This window comes from Platichthys flesus, chromosome 24, assembly GCF_949316205.1.
Source record: "Platichthys flesus chromosome 24, fPlaFle2.1, whole genome shotgun sequence".
Taxonomy (NCBI): domain Eukaryota; kingdom Metazoa; phylum Chordata; class Actinopteri; order Pleuronectiformes; family Pleuronectidae; genus Platichthys; species Platichthys flesus.
In genome coordinates, this window is record NC_084968.1 from 9,725,182 (window position 1) to 9,740,414 (window position 15,233).

General features: G+C 41.4%; 2 protein-coding genes across 3 annotated transcripts in view; one reads left to right on the top strand and one right to left on the bottom strand.

Annotated features, from left to right (window-relative positions):
- LOC133950022 (zeta-sarcoglycan-like) overlaps positions 1–3,028 on the top strand; it is a 29,806-nt gene extending 26,778 nt beyond the window's left edge. Inside the window, exons 7-8 of the mRNA XM_062384176.1 lie at positions 1,366–1,489; positions 2,068–3,028. Of these exons, the coding sequence (XP_062240160.1) occupies positions 1,366–1,489; positions 2,068–2,259 (316 nt within the window). The 3' untranslated portion in view covers positions 2,260–3,028. The remainder of the gene's footprint in view (positions 1–1,365; positions 1,490–2,067) is intronic.
- A 4,906-nt stretch (positions 3,029–7,934) lies between these two features.
- LOC133949928 (tetratricopeptide repeat protein 31-like) lies at positions 7,935–15,182 on the bottom strand. 2 transcript variants are annotated; one of them, XM_062384015.1, is made up of 18 exons: positions 15,005–15,182; positions 14,827–14,849; positions 13,585–13,651; positions 13,331–13,467; positions 13,153–13,233; positions 13,006–13,065; positions 12,732–12,905; positions 12,159–12,320; positions 11,947–12,010; positions 11,769–11,859; positions 11,527–11,668; positions 10,906–11,010; positions 10,498–10,597; positions 10,160–10,394; positions 9,724–9,798; positions 9,504–9,606; positions 9,216–9,331; positions 7,935–8,782 (listed from the first exon to the last, which is right to left on the bottom strand). In XM_062384015.1, exons 1-18 carry the CDS (start codon positions 15,027–15,029, stop codon positions 8,704–8,706), a joined length of 1,839 nt encoding a protein of 612 aa, XP_062239999.1. In that variant the 5' UTR covers positions 15,030–15,182; the 3' UTR covers positions 7,935–8,703. The 2 variants fall into 2 exon arrangements, with proteins under 2 accessions (XP_062239999.1, XP_062240000.1); XM_062384016.1 differs by lacking the exons at positions 14,827–14,849; positions 15,005–15,182 and adding an exon at positions 14,524–14,776.
- Positions 15,183–15,233: the final 51 nt, after the last annotated feature.

Consider the following 15,233-nt stretch of genomic DNA (forward strand, 5'->3'; position numbering starts at 1 on the left):
CACCTCAACCTGCTGATTCCACAAAGGTCATGGGAACAACATGCATAGTATCACTTCCTCCTTTACAAATTTGAAGACAAATTAAAAGCTTGGAATGCCCCGTTCGAGCTGAATTTGAGCTTTTATTTTGTATTGAATGATAAAATCTTCTTTGCGAATAAACCAGGTAGGATGAAACGCAAAGTTTTCTAACTGCACTCTGCAACTTAAAAAAAAAAAGCTCTCAACACAACATCCAGCACACAAACAAAGACAAAAGGACTATGTGTTGTAGAACTGTTTGAGGAGGACTCACTAATGAGGAGGAATCATTCTCAAGTAGCTCCGGAGCAGTAACGCAGGACAAGGCAGGCGGAGAACGGGCAATAAAAAGCGCTGATGAAGTTATAAGCAAAGAAAAATCAGCATCAATTTTGTATCTTCTCAATATATGAACAGATTTCAAGAAGAAAATGGTAAAAAATAACGACTTGAGGCAGAATCCACTGACTTCCTGCGAGTGTAGGGCACAACCAGTCCCAGGTCAAATGCACATTTCACAGATCCTCTCCAAACTGTATTCACTGAAAGCCGATTTAGAGTCAAAGAGGCTTTTCAAATGCAGATGAAATTCATTTGCTTTTCTCTTTTCTCTTTTCCTTTATTTCCCCCTCTGCCCCATCCCCCTCTCCCATTATTCCACTGGCGCATAATCCGAAAAGTGTGTCATTTTCAGTGGGGTGCGGAGATTTGAGCGATTTCTCGACGTCTCCTTAAAGTCTCCCATTTAAAATTCATTGAAAAACAGATTTGGGGGAAGATGGCGATGGTGGTGGCGGCTGTGGGGGGGGGGAGAAAATCAATTTGAAACGGTTATGAGTTATGAAAACAACTTCCACATTGATTGGCTCCCACACTTATCTTTCCCCGTGTAAACAAATGGTCCCTGGGAAGAAAATGCAAATTGCATTAGCCTCAGTGCCGCTGAAGGTCAAAATCAGCTGATACAATTAAGGGCTGGTTAGGAGCCGCGCTGGATTAGCATAATGAGAGGAGCTGCTTCAACATGAAAAAGCACCGGTGATGAAATCATTGGTGTAACCGCCGCCTAAAATACATGCATGCATCAGGAGCCAAGCAGAAATAATAGAAAGCTGCTTTGTCTTTCAAATATGTGACATTTGTCAGGAGCCGCCTGAAACCAGTGATTACACAAGGATGCTCATGAACCGTGAGCTGAGCGATCAATTCAACTGGTTTCCTTGGCTATTAAATCACACGGAAAGTTGTATCAATGCAAACGTCCCGGAAGACTAAACAGAGTGAATCGATGGGTTCTCGCACGAAATCTCTCAGACGTCCTCTTTCTCTTTCTCTGCTCGTCAGATTGGAGTCTCCAACGCGGACTCTGACCATGGAGGCTCCCAGGGGGGTGGAGGCGAGCGCCGCCAAGGGGCCGCTGAAGGTCAGCAGTCGAAAGGACCTGCTCCTGGAGTCCACAGAGGGCGAGGTGAGGAGGAACGCAAAATACTCTGGGAGATTGCGGCGTAATATAACAGACCTGTAATACATCCTCCCTCCATGCTGGTTAATGGAAACATCTTAAAGACGTGTTGATTCAGCTTCATGATCACTGTAGCTTACGGTACTGTGGCCGAGACATCTCACACAAGCACGTTTACGGAAAACAAGAATTCAAAAGCCACAAGTTGAATATGTAAACGCCACAACATGAAGCTAAAGGTAACAACATGAAAACAAACGTCACAACGCGAATGCACAGATTGTAAATAAAGATGGACAACAAAACATCCCGCTCACGGGTGCCGCCATCTTGTGCTTTTGATGTATAGACCCTAAACCTCAGGCGACCGACAGGGGCCTCAGACCAGCAGCAGCACGGCTCAGAAAATTAACAACTTTGTGTACTAAATGAAAAAGCGAGATGAAGGATTCACTGTATTTCACTGCACTGTCACATTGTATTCACTGATTGCTCCGCAGTCATTTATCAGCTTGAGTTAGTAATAAATCCCTGACATTACCTAAATGACCTCCGGTTTGTCCCTGGTGTTTTTCCTCTTCCAGATTCTTCTAGACGCCAACACCGTGCAGCTGGGCAGCCTCCCGCTCGGCGTCTACACGGCGTCTCCCAGTCAGGCGGCCCACGAGCAGGCCGTGTACGAGGTGTGCGTCTGCCCCAGCGGCAAGATCTACCTCTCTCCCGCCGAGAGCAGCTCCACCTGCCAGGCCATGAGCAACATCTGCCTCTGGAGCTGACCTGGGAGCGGAGCCGCTGATCGAAAAGACACCGCTCACATCTGCCCCGGAGCAGCTGAGGTCGAGACTCATTCGCCGACGGAGCTCAAACTCTTCAGTGTCTGGGCTGTTCGGATTATTTCAGAGGCGTCCGACCTCGGCGGGGGTCGACCGAAGGTCAGGACTCCCCGCTGGAGGAGGAACTGCAGTCGGAGCATCTCTCTGGAATCAGGAATATCTCAAACCTTTCTACTACCTTCTAGTACTGTCAGAGGACACGTCTTTTATTTTTCTACTCTTAAGTTCTTCGTCAACACGCAGGGACGGTCTTTGGGATTCAGAGAGAACAAGAAAAGACAAAACACAGGTGCCTTCCCGCTGTGAAAGAACTCAATGTTGAACCCGTCTGTGTCAAAGGTTATCGAAGGTGGTAGAAAGTGAAGTAAGCACAATTCTCTCATGGTTTTTAGATTATTTTGAACTTTCTTAGAAGACATTTTACATTTATCCAACGTGTTAGTTTTTAAAATGAAACATGTTCTTATGTGGCGCATTACACTCGAGTCCTAAAAACACTTTTAAATGATGTTGACTATGACGGAGTATTGGGGCCATATGGAAGAAATTATTATTATTCTCCAAATCTCTGTTTTCTGTTTCCCTTCAGTGGCCCTAACATGCATGAGAAAATTGGGGAACCAAAAAAACACATTTCTCAGTGTCCCTTGTATCACATGATGCTCATCCTCGTATTGGAGTTTTCCGTTTTTGTGGAATTATAAATGTTTAACTTTCCTGCCTTGCAAACCTCTCCTCGTTCATTTAAAGTTGTGCCGCCAGTTCATTCTTGACCTTGAAAACAGTAGTTAAGAAAATCTCACCATGACCTGCCTAGAGTAGCTTTTTGATCGTATTACATCATCTTCAACAGAAGGGAGACATCTTCAATCTACAGCTACAGATCCAGGACAACAGGGCACCTCCATCTACATACAGATTTAATACTCATCTAAGTTTAAAGAAACATTTCTGAATGTTAAAGACCCCGACCCGTGTGTGAGCTCCCCGAGGCGGCGGCCCTCAGTGGGGTGTGACACTGGGGCCTGGCTGACCTTGGCTCTGCAGCCGAGGGCGGGGCAGGCCGCCACGTGTCAGCGGGTCTGCTGGAGCGCAAGGTCTCGCTCCACGCCACTTCCTCATCCTCCATCATCGGCCTCCGGCAGCTTGTTTGGTAAGAGCCACACCGGAATTCCAACAACAGCTTAGCTGCTCTGGGTGTGTGACTGTCTCTGATCCCCGCACGTTGTGCTGGTCGAATCCAAGCAATTTTACCGTCTAAATGATTTACTCTAATATGGTAATGGACAGTGGTTTGGCCATGCATGAAGGAAAGACACTGACATGGTAACCGAGCCAAGATATCGTTTCAAGGTTTTTTGCGAACCCAACAGGTCCAACTGGGCTTAGGTTGAGCATCCACGCTCTACAACCGACCGTGGACTGTGTGCAGAGACGGGGGATGCGTCTCCACTTCATCCCACCGTGATACAGATGCCGCCATTTTGCAATTTTCATTTGGAGCCAGACGCACTTGCTCGACCAATCACGAGTCAGTCTCGGCTGTCAATCGTGACGTTTCACCCTGTTTTTATATCATCAAATAACTTGTTCAAATCAAACTTAGTGGAAAAATGAACACTTGAAGAAACAAGAGAGCAGTAAAGCACTGCGGTAATAAAAAAAAAGGTATTAAAATGGTTTAGTAGGATCAATTAAACATTCTCAGCTTCGAGCCACAATCAGTTTATAATATATTGATTATCAAAATGGTTGATTGATTGACTGCCGCTCCGTCATTTTGCCACTAAATTAAATGAGTTCATCGAGGTTGTGAAGCGAAAGAGAAAAAAGACACGCGTTCATTACTCAAACTGAAACCCGCCAGGTGATGTAAATCACCTGTCAATCAAACCGAGCCCAGACCCATCGTTATTCTCCTCAACTGAGTTTTGGTGTTCAAAAAAAGAACATTTTATAATAAAATAATTAAAATTTAGCAAAAGAAATTGGTTTTCTTTACACAAAAATAGCCACCAAAAACCTGAAATGGGAGAAATAATGACACAAACCTCGAACACATTCTATCACCCTCGACATGTCATTATCTGTCTCCTTCCCTGTAATGTTGACGTGTATCTTGCCTCAGCGTTTCCCCGGATGCAGGCTGAACCATGATAAAGTATTTTCCTTCCCTGAGCAGAGCTGGAAGGAGCAGACATTAAGAAGCCTGCTGCTGCTGCACATCACAGCTTCTCTGCTCTTAATTAAGCCCCAACGTTGCCATAAAATAAAAACTAAAAATCTGATCAGTGATGCAGGAGCAACTGTAGATTTCCTTTTTGCCTTTTGCGTTTTAATGTCTTCATTTTTTTTTCAAGCACGTGGAAACGGCTCAGCAGCAGCAGCGAATCTGTCCAGGGGGAAGTGATCAAGAGTTATGAACGTGTGACGCCAGCTGATGAAGAATTAGGGCTGCTGGTGTTTGTGCTGACTCAGAATCTGACTTTCAAATGACATCAGTCTCTGTCGTTTACACAGCGGAGCCGCAGAGTCAGAACGAGGCCATGCTACAAACTACAATAAAACAAAGACAGTTCAAATAAACAGCTGTAATTAATTTTAGCATGGAAACATCAATGTTATTTCAATTGCAGTTAGATAAAATTGACTTTATTTAAGATGGTGAAAGATTTGGAAACAGATCAAATTCAAACCGAGGACAACAGGAATGAAAAGAAAACCCTCATCTTTCACATAAACACCAAGTTCACATGCTCATTCCTGCAGGTGTTTAAATTGGGACCACTGTTATCTTTACAAGGTGATGAGCAGTGTTGTGCAAGTTCACACCTCTCATGAACTAGTTCAAAGTTCAGTGCATACAAGTAAACATTTATAGTTCCCGTTCATAGTTCACCATTTAAATTCTGAACTAGTTCATAGTCAGTTCAATTCAAAGTTTTAACTGGGAAAGTGAGAATGAAAGACTTAAACCTTAAATGAAAGACTAAAACCTTATCCATCACTACCCCTTGCCTTTACTGTTGGAATCTTTATCAGACAGTGTGTAAAAATCCCTCTCTGCTTTCTCTTGCCATCTGTATATGAGACCGAGAGCTGTTGTGTTGCAGGTATGGCCTGCCCCTTTAAGGAAAGTTTGTAGTGTGTGACGTAGTGCACCTGGGCATTGTGGGAAAAGACGCTAAAAGTGTGTGTATAACGAGATGTAACGGGCCACCTAGAGGTGATGCGAGTGTTGCTCCTGCTGTATATCCGAGAAATAAAGTGGCCGCATTCCAAGTAAAGAAACATCTCCTCCTCCTTCTTCACTGCGCAGAAGTCAACTGCGCAGGAACTGCGCGCGCAGTTTTAAATTTTTTTATTCAAAATTAATTTTTTTCCTTTTTTTTATTTTCTTTTTTTGTTTTTATTTTTATATTTATATTTCATATTTAATTTAATTTAAGATACTTTGCAATTGATAAGAGAAATCCTGCCAATTATAAGAGTTCAGTATTTACCCCACTTGAAGATGGGAAACAGTGGGGTTCGAACTACCAACTAGGCCACACCGCCTGCTGTGTACCAAGCAGAACTAAGCACACTAAGACGATGGACAAATTATCGCGTGTGTGTATCTGTGTCATTTTAGGCTGCTTTTGATTAACACTTCAGAGAAAATATGTTCTACTTTGCTACATATATTTGACAGCCTTACCTAAAAGCTATTTATATATTTTGGGCTTTTAGATACTGGAGGATTTAACATACAAAGAAAATCTTTAATATCCTTCAAGGGCAATTTGATGTACAACCAGCAATCAGTGCACGACAAAAAAAAACCAATATATACAATGATATATACAATGTAAATAAAACAAAATATAAGAACCCTATAGACTAAGTAGCAGGGGAAATTTGCTTTTAATAAAATGAACTGATAAGTCGACCGACAGAAAATTACCCGTCACCTATTTCGATATTCTAGAAACATGTCATTCTACTTTTAATTTCCTGTTGTGTTTCTAATGATTATTAATGTTGGTGACATTTCCTTGAAAAATGGTTGGAGGTTTTCAATCCCTCTGCTAAGGAGGTTATGTTTTCACCTCTGATTTGTCAGTCAACAGGTTTATGTAATAAACTACTGGACCAATAACCACACAACTTGGTAGAAGGAAGCTGCATGGATCAGAGATGAACCTATAGGCTCTGTTGAGCTCTACTGAGTACCAGTCTAGTGAATGAATCTGGAATCTTCTCTCTGTAGTGTGAAGCTAATGAGGTGTTTTATAAAGATGTGATCGTAAACATCAGACCAAGTGAATCCACTATTTCAGCATGAACAGAAAAAAAAGAAGGGAGTTTCATTTCAGCTCACAACAGTTCCTCATAGCAGCATGATGCATACAAAGAGATGTATAAAAACCTACTCATTTTGGCATTTGCTGATGTCACCACCCGTGGCTCCGTGGACCGAATTTGCGCTTCCGCCTCAGGTGTGTCCCTGACGTACACGCTGTGGTGATAGACTGCGGTTAGAGTCAAAGATGAATCAAAAAAAGACAAAATTATCATGTGCACAATTCAGAAAGCAGCGCAAAGTAGAGGAGGAGAAGAAAGAACAATATAGAGGTAAGAATCACACCGATTGTGGACATCATTAATGTTAATTTGTGTTGACATGACATGATATGCTATCAGTACAGGACTCTTTTGATATTCATTATATAATTGTATAGTTTTTTATAGCTTACAAATTGGTCTGGATCTGTGTGCATCTGTTTACAGTCCAAAAGTTCTTGGGTAGGAGTGTTGGAGTTGCGAACACTAAGTGTGTCATGTTGGCTGGACTTTAATACAGTTACACATAAAGAGAGAAGTTTCCTGTCGTCACCATTCAAATTCATTATTTGTCATTGAGTTGCGTTCAGTTCATCGTTCTCGTTCTCGAGTTCAATGAACGTGTTCTTTTGCGTTCGTTCATGCACAACACTGGTGATGAGATGGTGGGTTCATGTGGAACTTTGATGAAATCCCTCTCCATCCACAGACCCTTCTCACGCTCAATGGGATGTGATCTGACCTTTCTGTTCTCAACACGTTCAAGGCTGAAGTGTCTTGAATGCAGCATACTCATCTTCCTATGCAACACATGCTTCCATGTACTGTACTGTCAAGCAATGACGAGCAAATTGAAAGATGAGGGTAAACTGTCATAGGTGAACTTTGTCCAAATTGAGGATTCATGGAAATGTCCTCTACACAAACCCATCAGAGCAGCAGATCATCGCTCCAGTTTCACATGAAGCTGAAAAAGCTGCGTGAAATTGTAGTGAAAACCAGTTTTCTCTTTACTCTCTTGATCCAGCTGCTGCAGATGTGCACCTCAGCACGTGGGAGGATTGTCTAGGATATCATGAAGTTATTATCACCATTAAGTTATTTCAAACACAAGCCGGTTCTCTGCAGATCAAATGCTTTGCTTGTGCTGCCATCTTGTGGCAAAATTCCAGAAGTTCACAGTTCATCAGTCTGCCATGTTTTAAATTCAATTGTTAAATACGCATCAAACAATTACATCCTCTAAAATGTGTATACTTTGTTTACGCACTGTGTTTAAATAAAGAGACAAGTTCTTTGAATATGGAAGAATCTTTAATTCTTGGCTTGAGACCAAAGCCTTAAAATGAATGAATTAGTGCTTCTGCATAAAAGAACTCATGCCGCCTCATGACAATGAACTGGAACCTTAAAGTCATCTCCTGAATGATCTTTGAGAAATTAAACTTTTACCAAGTCGGCAACAAAATAGTCCCTGGTGTGTTACCGACAATTGTTATTTGGTTTTTTGAAAGAAAGAATAATAAGTAAATACAGTTCATTCAGATACTGGCTGTAAATAAGCTCCCGACACCAATACCTTTGTTTTTTTTTTCTGGATCAGTGTGTATATAAATGATTTTAAAAAACATACTTTTGAAATAAAGAACTTAAGACATTCATTTCACACTGTGTTTTTAGCACTCCAACAGTGTGCAATACATTTTGAACACAGGAATCTGTAGGAAATATGATAATCCCAGTTTAGAAAATAAAACTCTATATGTAAATTGGTAAATCAGATATACCTCCTTCCCTGACATTTAAACTTTTTTTTCTTTGCAAATCAGCATCTTGTCAGATATCGTATTACATCTTTTCCAAAAATATATATAATAGATAATCACGGATTTAGATAAGTAGTCATGAACAAATAAATTCCTTCTTTAAAATCGCAACTAATAAGTGTTGGTTTCTGTGGTTAACTAAAAACAAATACTTCTTCAAAAGGCAGTAAAAGCCTTTAAACTCTGTACGAGTGATTCTGATTATATTCAGAGATGCTATAACTCTCGTGTCCCGTCAGTTCTTTTCGTCGTCTTTGTGGTCAGGGATGGGCCTGTGAGGGTAAACAGGTCGTGGGCTTCCATAAACATTTAGCCTGCAAAGAATTATGAGGTTTTAGGTCAGAATGAAAACAACAACAGCAGGTATTCTTAAATTATCACCGGGAGACTGCAGATATCAACAAGGGGAATTGGAAGGAATATGGAGAAAGTCCCAGAATGACTTACACTTCCTCATAATTGAAGATGAGGTGAAATAAATAAATGTTAACGTAATTGATCTAATTGGTTCTATATGTTTTTTGTAATCCTTTTAACAAACCTCCATGACGGGAGGACTAACATCTGAGAGCAGTGACTAACCGTCTCCCACCACTTCCAGTCATTACACCTGGCTAACAGCGGCCTGCTCCTGGTCCTGGTCCGCAGAAGGTGTGAGCAATATCAATCCTTTCCCCTCGCACTTCGAAAGACAGTGAAATCAGATGAATTATTTTTTTCAAAATTAAAGTTATATGAAGCACTCACCTTGAATTTTCATTCTGAAAGCCATCAGATTTGAGGGCAGATCTTGAAATGCCCATGAATGGAGGAATCCTGTCTGGGTATCTCACAGCGATCTTCATCCCATCCAGTTCATAGCCCTGAAGACACAAACAAATATTATCTACACTTTATCTACAGGATAATTTATTCCTGTAGGTTAGATGGAGCTTGGGGTTTTATTTCTTATGGATGTATGAATGCATCGGGAAGGAGTCAATAATTAGTTTTTTCTTCTTGGGTCGGAAAATATGTTTTTCCGGAAGTACTTACATGAAAGCGTCGGATCGCCTCATCACAATGCTCCCGTTTGGTAAAGTTTACGAAGGCACAGCGTCTTTGAGCCAGAACCTTCACACTATAGACAAATCCAGCTCTGCAGGAGACAACAGGACAGCTGTAATACTATGCAACTGCAGTGTGTGTGTGTGTGGACACAACAATTAAACACTTGATTAAATTGCAGAAATACGAAAGCTAAAAAAAAACGTACTTGTTAAACAGGTTGGTTATCACAGAGTCGGGTACTGGATAAATCAAGTTTCCAACCCAAACTGGAAACAGCTCCCTGTTGAAAGAAAACATAACAACACAATAAAAATAAAATGAAAGTGACCGACCTATGCCGAGATCCCAATATTGATCCTCTTATGTTGTGAGAAGTCGTTATATACATAAAGCCATCATTTATAACAGTTTGGAGTTCATAAACACGTTAAATGATTTTCTGCTCCATGAGAATATACTGTCTCATTAGAGGCAAAGAAAGACCAACAATCATTTATCTTCTGAATAGTGTTAAATTAAGATCCTCATGAGAATTGAATCAAGAATCTTCCAATTAACCTTAGATAACACTTGCTGATACAGTATCTCTAATTGTTACAATCATTGATAGGCGATTCATTGACACGTGGATATATACTCACGTTGGTGGTCCACTGTTTTCATGGCTGAGCTTCGTGGCCTGGTGAGGACCGGGTTTGTATTGACTCTGGATGTTTGACATATTCTGAACTGGGCCTATGGGTTTGTTATTCAGTGCGTTGTGGGACTGAGGAGGATAAGCAGCGACTGCAGGGTGTGTGCTGGCTGAAAGGACTGGAGACACTCCGGTGATGTTCATGACTTGAGCCGCCGGTAAAGTGGCACTTGGAAAAGCTCCTAAACACAAGATCAATGTTTACAATTTGGTTTATTGTACAAACACACACCGACACTGTAAGTAACTAACAAAATGTGGGTTCATCGGGGGAGACCCACTCACCTGGACGATGGTTTAAGTTAGACAGAACAGCTAATGCTTCCTCAACTGTTCCATGAATAATTAAAGCATTTGAGCTCTGCTCCCGAGTGAATCCGCACTCCTGCAAAAGAACACACAATTAAAATTCTCCAGATTTGAGTGTCTCAAAGTACAAAATATTGGTAATAGTTGATTTTTGACATGCCAAGTGTAAACAGGAAGCAGATTGTCTATTCTTAAATTGGTAATTTTGTTGCAGAAACAAAAAATGAGAAACAGCAATATTGAAAAGGAGGAGGAGGGATTTCTGCTCCTGAAATCGAAGCTTTGCATTCACACCGATGCATCAGTGAAGAGTTTGAAACTGAAAAGTGTGGATGTAGCCCATACAGCCCCATTGGAAGAGATTTTACAAGCATTGTAACACACCATTAGTTGTGTTATCTTCACTCGCATAAGTTCCTGAGCGGCTTCTGCATATGAACCGTCCAGTTTGAGAACTTCACCGAAGGCCTGAGCAGCCTCCCTATATCTCTGCGGGAAGAAGAAAGAGAAAAAAGAAGATGAGCTCTCCTCACTTTCTACTTTGGGACTGAATCAAAAAGTTGAGACTCATTCACCGTGACCACTAATCAGCCCAGTTATTCATGTTCATAGCAACAGCGAGGCAAAACAAGTCTGAGTAAGTAATGGGAGCCGGGGCAGCTCAGTGACACTACAAATTAATTCGGGAGAGCTGCAAAGAGGTCAGAGTGATCTCAAAGTCATTCCAACCTGAAACGATGAGGGTAAACAAAACCAAGGGAAAGAGGTAACTTATTCACAGCCACAAACACTGAAGTGTGGGTCATGTTAATGGAGTGTAAAAGAACAAACCAATAAAGCAGTGTAAAGTCAACACTGGTGTACTATAAAATGTTTTGGATCAATATTTAGATTAGAATTAGAGTCCCTGCAGTTGTATGCCTCCACCAACCAGTGGACTCATTTAACAGGTGATTGGTGACCAGAGGCCACAATTTTCAACATACATTTCATTGAGATCTTTACCTTTAGACCAGCCAGAGCTCTGCCCTTTCTAAACAGGCCTTTAACCCAGCCTGGACACAAATTAACACACAGCTCGGCGTCCGTCAGCGCCTTCTCGTATTCTTGCATCTTTTCAAAACAGAAGGAACGATTGCCAAACAACCTGTGACAGAAACAAAAAGATTAATTAGAAAGACAAAACAGTGGTGGTGAGAGCATCATGTGCAAATTTACTCTGAATGAAGTAGAGCACAAGTTCTTACTTAAACTCTGTAGGGTTGTATTTTATCGCGTCAGTGAAGAATTTCACAGCCGTATTAAAGTCTCCAGAACTTGCATATCTATTTCCAATAACTGTAGAGACAAAATAAACAAAGAATATTCAAATATAAAACATCAACAAATTGCAAAGAGCCTGTGTACACTTTGGACAAAACCTACCTGCGAGCTCAGTACTTATTTTTATATGATCTTCAACGGTAGAGGCAGCAGAATCCTGACCAGGCTGGAAGAGAAAAGTGAGATGAGCAGCTTTATCCCATGTAATAAATAAAAGGACAAAACAATCAAGTAACTATTCAGTTCTGTAGTTGTTGCTGGAAGAGTTATCAGTTGTAAATAAATGTCTTTGTTTTGTTTGAAAGTTCAATCACCTTATTTTCAACCTCTGGCTCTTCTTTAGTTCGGTCCGGGACTGTTTTACTTTCTTTAACCGGGGACTTCTTCTCTTTCCTCTCAGGCTTCGGCCTCTGCTCCATTTTACGCTTGGCTATGAGAGCGGCTTTAGTCACAAAAGAGCTGGTCATATCCAGTTCCTTAAAAGATTAAAACAAGAAATAAAACATTAGGAAAAGAAACACAACTAACCCAAGTTGTTAAGCCTGTTACATATCCAAACAATCAGGTACCTGTAAAAGACTGATATCTGCGAGTGTGGCATTTGGTGCCGTTTGACTGAATTTGAGGGGATTGAGGGGACGGGCGGAAGAACACGCTCTATATTCTGCTCATATGTCACATGCTTAAGTATAAATACATTAACTTCCTCTGCGTCATGTTCAAATGTAAGGCATGCAACACAGAAACCCATCATCTTAGCACAATCACACAAAAAGATTCCTCACATCAAATATGTAGAAGAAAATTACAAAAGGGCAAATGGGGAAAACCTCATTCTGTTTAATAACATGTGTATGAATTGCAGTAGTAACAAGAGCGCTTGGTACCTCACTTTCAATGGGGTCCTCCTCAGTTTCACTATCTTCACTGGATTCGCCATCACTGGTCTCTGCATCCTGAACTGAAGGCGACTTTTTTACACTGGAATCGGTATCGTCTTTGGGTTTCCCTTCAACGGGTTTATTGTCCTCTGCTTTAGATTGCTGTGCATCCCTTTTTCCCTGCAAATCCAGAAAACAGAAACCTGTTAAACCAAACATACTTGACGAGTTTGTTTTCGAGGATCTGTTTTAAAAAATGGTGTTAAATGTAGGATTTTACCTCCTCTGCTTTTACGGGGTTCCGTTTTTCCCTCTCAAGCTGTTTTTTCCTCTTCTGATTCTGTTTGACAAGAATGCACAAAAGCTTTATCGACACGTTCTAACATAAACTTGTTACAATTACGTTTTTACCGGAGACAGAATTTACCTGTTTCTTAAGCTTCTTCTTCTCAGCCTTTTCTTTTCCTTTTCTCGTTTCCTCTAATAATCTGGCATTTCGTTCAGCCTCCTACCAAACAAACATTAACCATTGGGACTCTACGGAAACACTTCACATCTTTCAAGCATCCACCTTGGAAGGACAGATATAACAAAAATGTACTTACGCTCTCTCTGACCTGAACAATTTGAGTGGATAGGTGAGTATGGTCACCAGTCCAATAACTCGGTGGAGGTAGCCATCTCCTAACTCCAAAATCAACCTCATCCACATCGTCATCATCCTCATCCCTGTAATCCAGACCTGCGAAGAAAAGTATGTTTCATAATTTTGTTTTATACATTCACCCTTTGTATTTCATGATATTTGTGTCAACATAATAATGCAAGACTGTGTTGTGTGTGTGTTTGTAGTTCTTACCCTGCAGGCCAAAGCTGACAAACCTTTGAAAGCGAGGATTTCTGTCGAACATACCCACAACCTTTTGCTATAGACAGAGGATAAAGACATGTCAAAGTGCATTCATGCTAATTGCTGACCATCATCTTTTCAGACTTTAAACTTTCATTTTCCCAACCTCAACCTAAGAGCCACCCCCTAATTATAGTCCAAGCTAAACAAGGCTTGTGTGTTTTCAAGGAAATCTGAAGCAAGTACTGACTCGAGTTAAGTTTCACTTCCCTTTGCCCTGATCTGCTCTGAGATCATCAGGGGTGGAGCCACTTCCACGACAGACTGCATCTCATTTGTTGAGACCGTCTTTCAAAAGCAAAGTAAAAGTGAGCCAGTCACAGCATGACCAATCTTTTGAGGGGAACACAAGTTAAACCCCTTTTTGAGCTTCCTGATGTGGTTTTGTTAAAGCATTACTCCCCCCCCCCCCCCCGTGGGACCATTGTTACTTCAGCCAAGGTAATACAAATATTAATAATAATAACAAGTGCTTAGACAGCAATGCAAGAAGAGTAAATATAAGAGAAATAAAAAAATTCACAGGATGCAACGTGACAACTAGGCCAGACAAACCGGCTTTAGTGGTTCAGGAAACGAGGTTTCCCGCGATAACTTCAACACACAAAATCAGCAATATAACAAGTACACAAGTCAAACAAAAGGTAAACAGAAACACAACACTCCTTGAAGCAAGTATACAAAATATGGGTCGTACGAAGCGATGCAACAGAAGTAGGAAGTCAGCAGAATGCTGTATAGTTTCATTTCCAGGAAATAGACAGAGCAACACTGCAAATACACCTCGACCTGTTGTTGTGTCACTTATGTATCACAACAACAGGTTGTGTCACTTCTGTGTCACAGCAACAGCAGCTATTTGACAGAAATGTAAAATTATCAACTCACTGTATAGTTTGTAGTTGTTTTTTTTTTACAGCAAATAACCTGCATCTTGTTTTAGCGTCTGTCTCGTTGACTTGCCCGAGGAGCAGCAGCTGCGCAATAACTAGCGCACATCTGTGTTCACGGAACCAAAACCGGAAGTGACCGAGTGTCAACAACAGACGTGAGCAGGAGAGGTCAGAGTCTGATGAGTTCGTCACCATGTTAGAAACACGTTCTCCTCTTACTTCTGTGTCATCGTCCCACACCCACCATTGTTTTAGCAGAAGTTACAAACCGCAGAGAGACTGAAAGCGCTGTACTTACGATCATGTCCATGTCCATGAACTCTGGAAAAAGAGGAAGACATGTTTGACGTGTCAGTGTTAAATCAAACTAGTGTTTATTTTTGCTGTGAGTCGTTTGTTTTCCTTCCTTTTTCCCAAACAGTGACCAGCTCATTAGCTTCACCGCCCGACGAATCTGTGCTAACGCGTTTCCTCACCCGACTCGTCTCTGTACATCTCCATGGTGGCCCCCGCAGCTTCATATGCGCTTCAGATCCAGCTTATAACGCATTTATGTGCGCGACTTGTAGGTTTTTAAAAAGTTAGCTGCTAACTTTCAACTCATGTGGCTCGCGCTCCACGGGAAGCATCCGCGTGAACTAGCGGAAGTCCGATCGTTTCTGACGAAAGCTCGCTGCGGTGACGCGGCCGTTGCTGCCCTCTGCT

Excerpts from the sequence above, each read along its gene's own strand:
- LOC133949928 (XM_062384015.1), bottom strand. The coding sequence starts at position 15,029 with ATGGAGATGTACAGAGACGAGTCGG. Across the intron at positions 12,321-12,731 it reads AGGACCCCATTGAAAGTGAG|GAACTGGATATGACCAGCTC; the intron begins GTACCAAGCGCT and ends TAATCTTTTAAG. Across the intron at positions 9,332-9,503 it reads AGGCGATCCGACGCTTTCAT|GGCTATGAACTGGATGGGAT; the intron begins GTAAGTACTTCC and ends TTGTGTCTTCAG.